At 43.2% G+C, this 1,835-nt stretch overlaps 1 pseudogene across 1 annotated transcript in view; it reads left to right on the forward strand.

The window, feature by feature from the left end:
- The first annotated feature begins 966 nt into the window (after positions 1–966).
- TEOVI_000873500:pseudogene overlaps positions 967–1,835 on the forward strand; it is a 1,121-nt pseudogene continuing 252 nt past the window's right edge. The window contains exon 1 of the mRNA in view: positions 967–1,835. This exon is cut by the window's right edge and continues 58 nt beyond it. Coding sequence covers positions 967–1,835 — 869 coding nt within the window.

Genomic DNA, 1,835 nt, shown 5'->3' on the forward strand with positions numbered 1-1,835 from the left:
CTCTGTTTATTTGTCTAATGGTGGATCTAATTGTGAGCCACTGGAGCTAAGAGAGTGGAAATTCATGAAATGAAAATGGAGTATTCATTAGTAGGAGAATAAAGGGGATAGAGAGAAAGGTAATTGGTTGGATTTGAATTGATTTTTGTGTGGCTTCAAAAATAATGGAGAATTGAAGCTAGAAAAATCGAGAGAGAGAGAGAGAAGAGTGTGAAATCTTAGATTTAGAACAAAATATGTTTTAACAAGACAAAAAACAACTAGAACATTCTCAGAGGCTAATATCCACCTAAACTGAGCCACTTTAGCAACGTATGGAGAAAAACTAACATAACACAGTCATTTAATAACACTTCTTTTTCCTCCATACCACAATACAATGTATCGAAAGGAAGTAAAAAAGAAGCGGCACTTACATATAGCGCTTTCACTGTGACGCGCGCAACAAAATCACCGCAGAAAGGCTGACAAAGTCAAAGAGAAATTCTCATCAATCAAAATTTAGCTCATAAGCTATAAAATGCGGCTCATGCAATCATTTGTGACCCCAATTTCAAGCTCCACATTAAGCCACTTCTGACTGCAACTAAACCTTAGCATAGGAAGAAACCGTCAACACTGCATCGACTGTCGATTTAGAAGTTCCAGACTATGAAAAGGCAACAAAGAAGTCAGACATTAGCACTGATCCTTTTGGTAGCAACAATAGTAGCTCAGCTGAGCAGTGGCTCTCAAATGGGGGTCCAGCTGTCACACCTCAAACTCGCATGCGCTCTGGCTGGGGACCTAAAAGACACAGCCCCCAACGCGGCTTTCCAACTAGACATACGGTTAACAGCAGCAGAAACACTACAACAACTAAAAGAAGATTTAACAGTGCTAGCGCAAAAGCCAGAACATGCCGAAAACACAGACCTCAAACTAGTAGCCGAGCTTGTGAGGAAGAAAGTTAGACAAACGAACTAAATGGTCAAAGACCAAATAACAGCAGCCATACAATTGGTAGGAGCAGCTGCGACGCTAGCAGGCAGAATCGATGATCTGGTGCGACTGATGCTGATACAAGGACAATCGTCTACATCAATGTGCGTGTCGTCAGGCATAACTTTCACGGCGGTAACGTACACGACCGAGACCTTACCAGGCTGTACTGCAACGTCAGAAAACACAGAAACACTACCAGATGAGAAATTGAAAGAACAAACCATTGATATCAAAGGAAAATTCGAGGAAGCGGCATCGGCGACGACAGGCATTACCGCGTCTGGAACAAGCTGTTTAATAATGCATCACGGAGCTTCCTCAGGGCTGGGTCAAGCGGATGCAGGAGCGATGCTGCTCGGTGGCCTTCTACAGCAATCCAGCGCAGTCGGCACCGCAGCAACCTGGAAGGGCGGCTCGACCAACTTACAAACAATAGGAGCAGCCTACAGCACGGTGGATACTGAACAAAGACAATTCATGGCAGCCATTAGACAGCACGACGACATAAATAAAAAACTGCTAAAACTAATTGGAACCGAAGAAAACTCTGCTGAAGAAATCGTAATCGAAGCCGGGGCAATCTATGACAATCATCCTAAAGAAAAGCAAACGATATCGAAGCCAAAAGCGGAGGCGATAAGAAAAATGATCGAAAACTATCGCAAAGCGCTGCAGGAAGACAAACTTGACAAAGAAAGAGATGATTTTTTTCTGAAGCAACTATATATCAATATTACAGCGTGCGAAATGGGAGCAAAGCCTAACTCCAAAGAGAATTGTGAAGTTACTAAGCCACAAACAGTAAAATGCGACGGCACAGAGCAAGGAGACTGCGAGAAAGCAACTGGCTG

The sequence above is a fragment of the Trypanosoma equiperdum genome (assembly GCF_001457755.1).
Source record: "Trypanosoma equiperdum strain OVI genome assembly, contig: ctg_1638, whole genome shotgun sequence".
NCBI classification, from domain to species: Eukaryota; Euglenozoa; class Kinetoplastea; order Trypanosomatida; family Trypanosomatidae; genus Trypanosoma; species Trypanosoma equiperdum.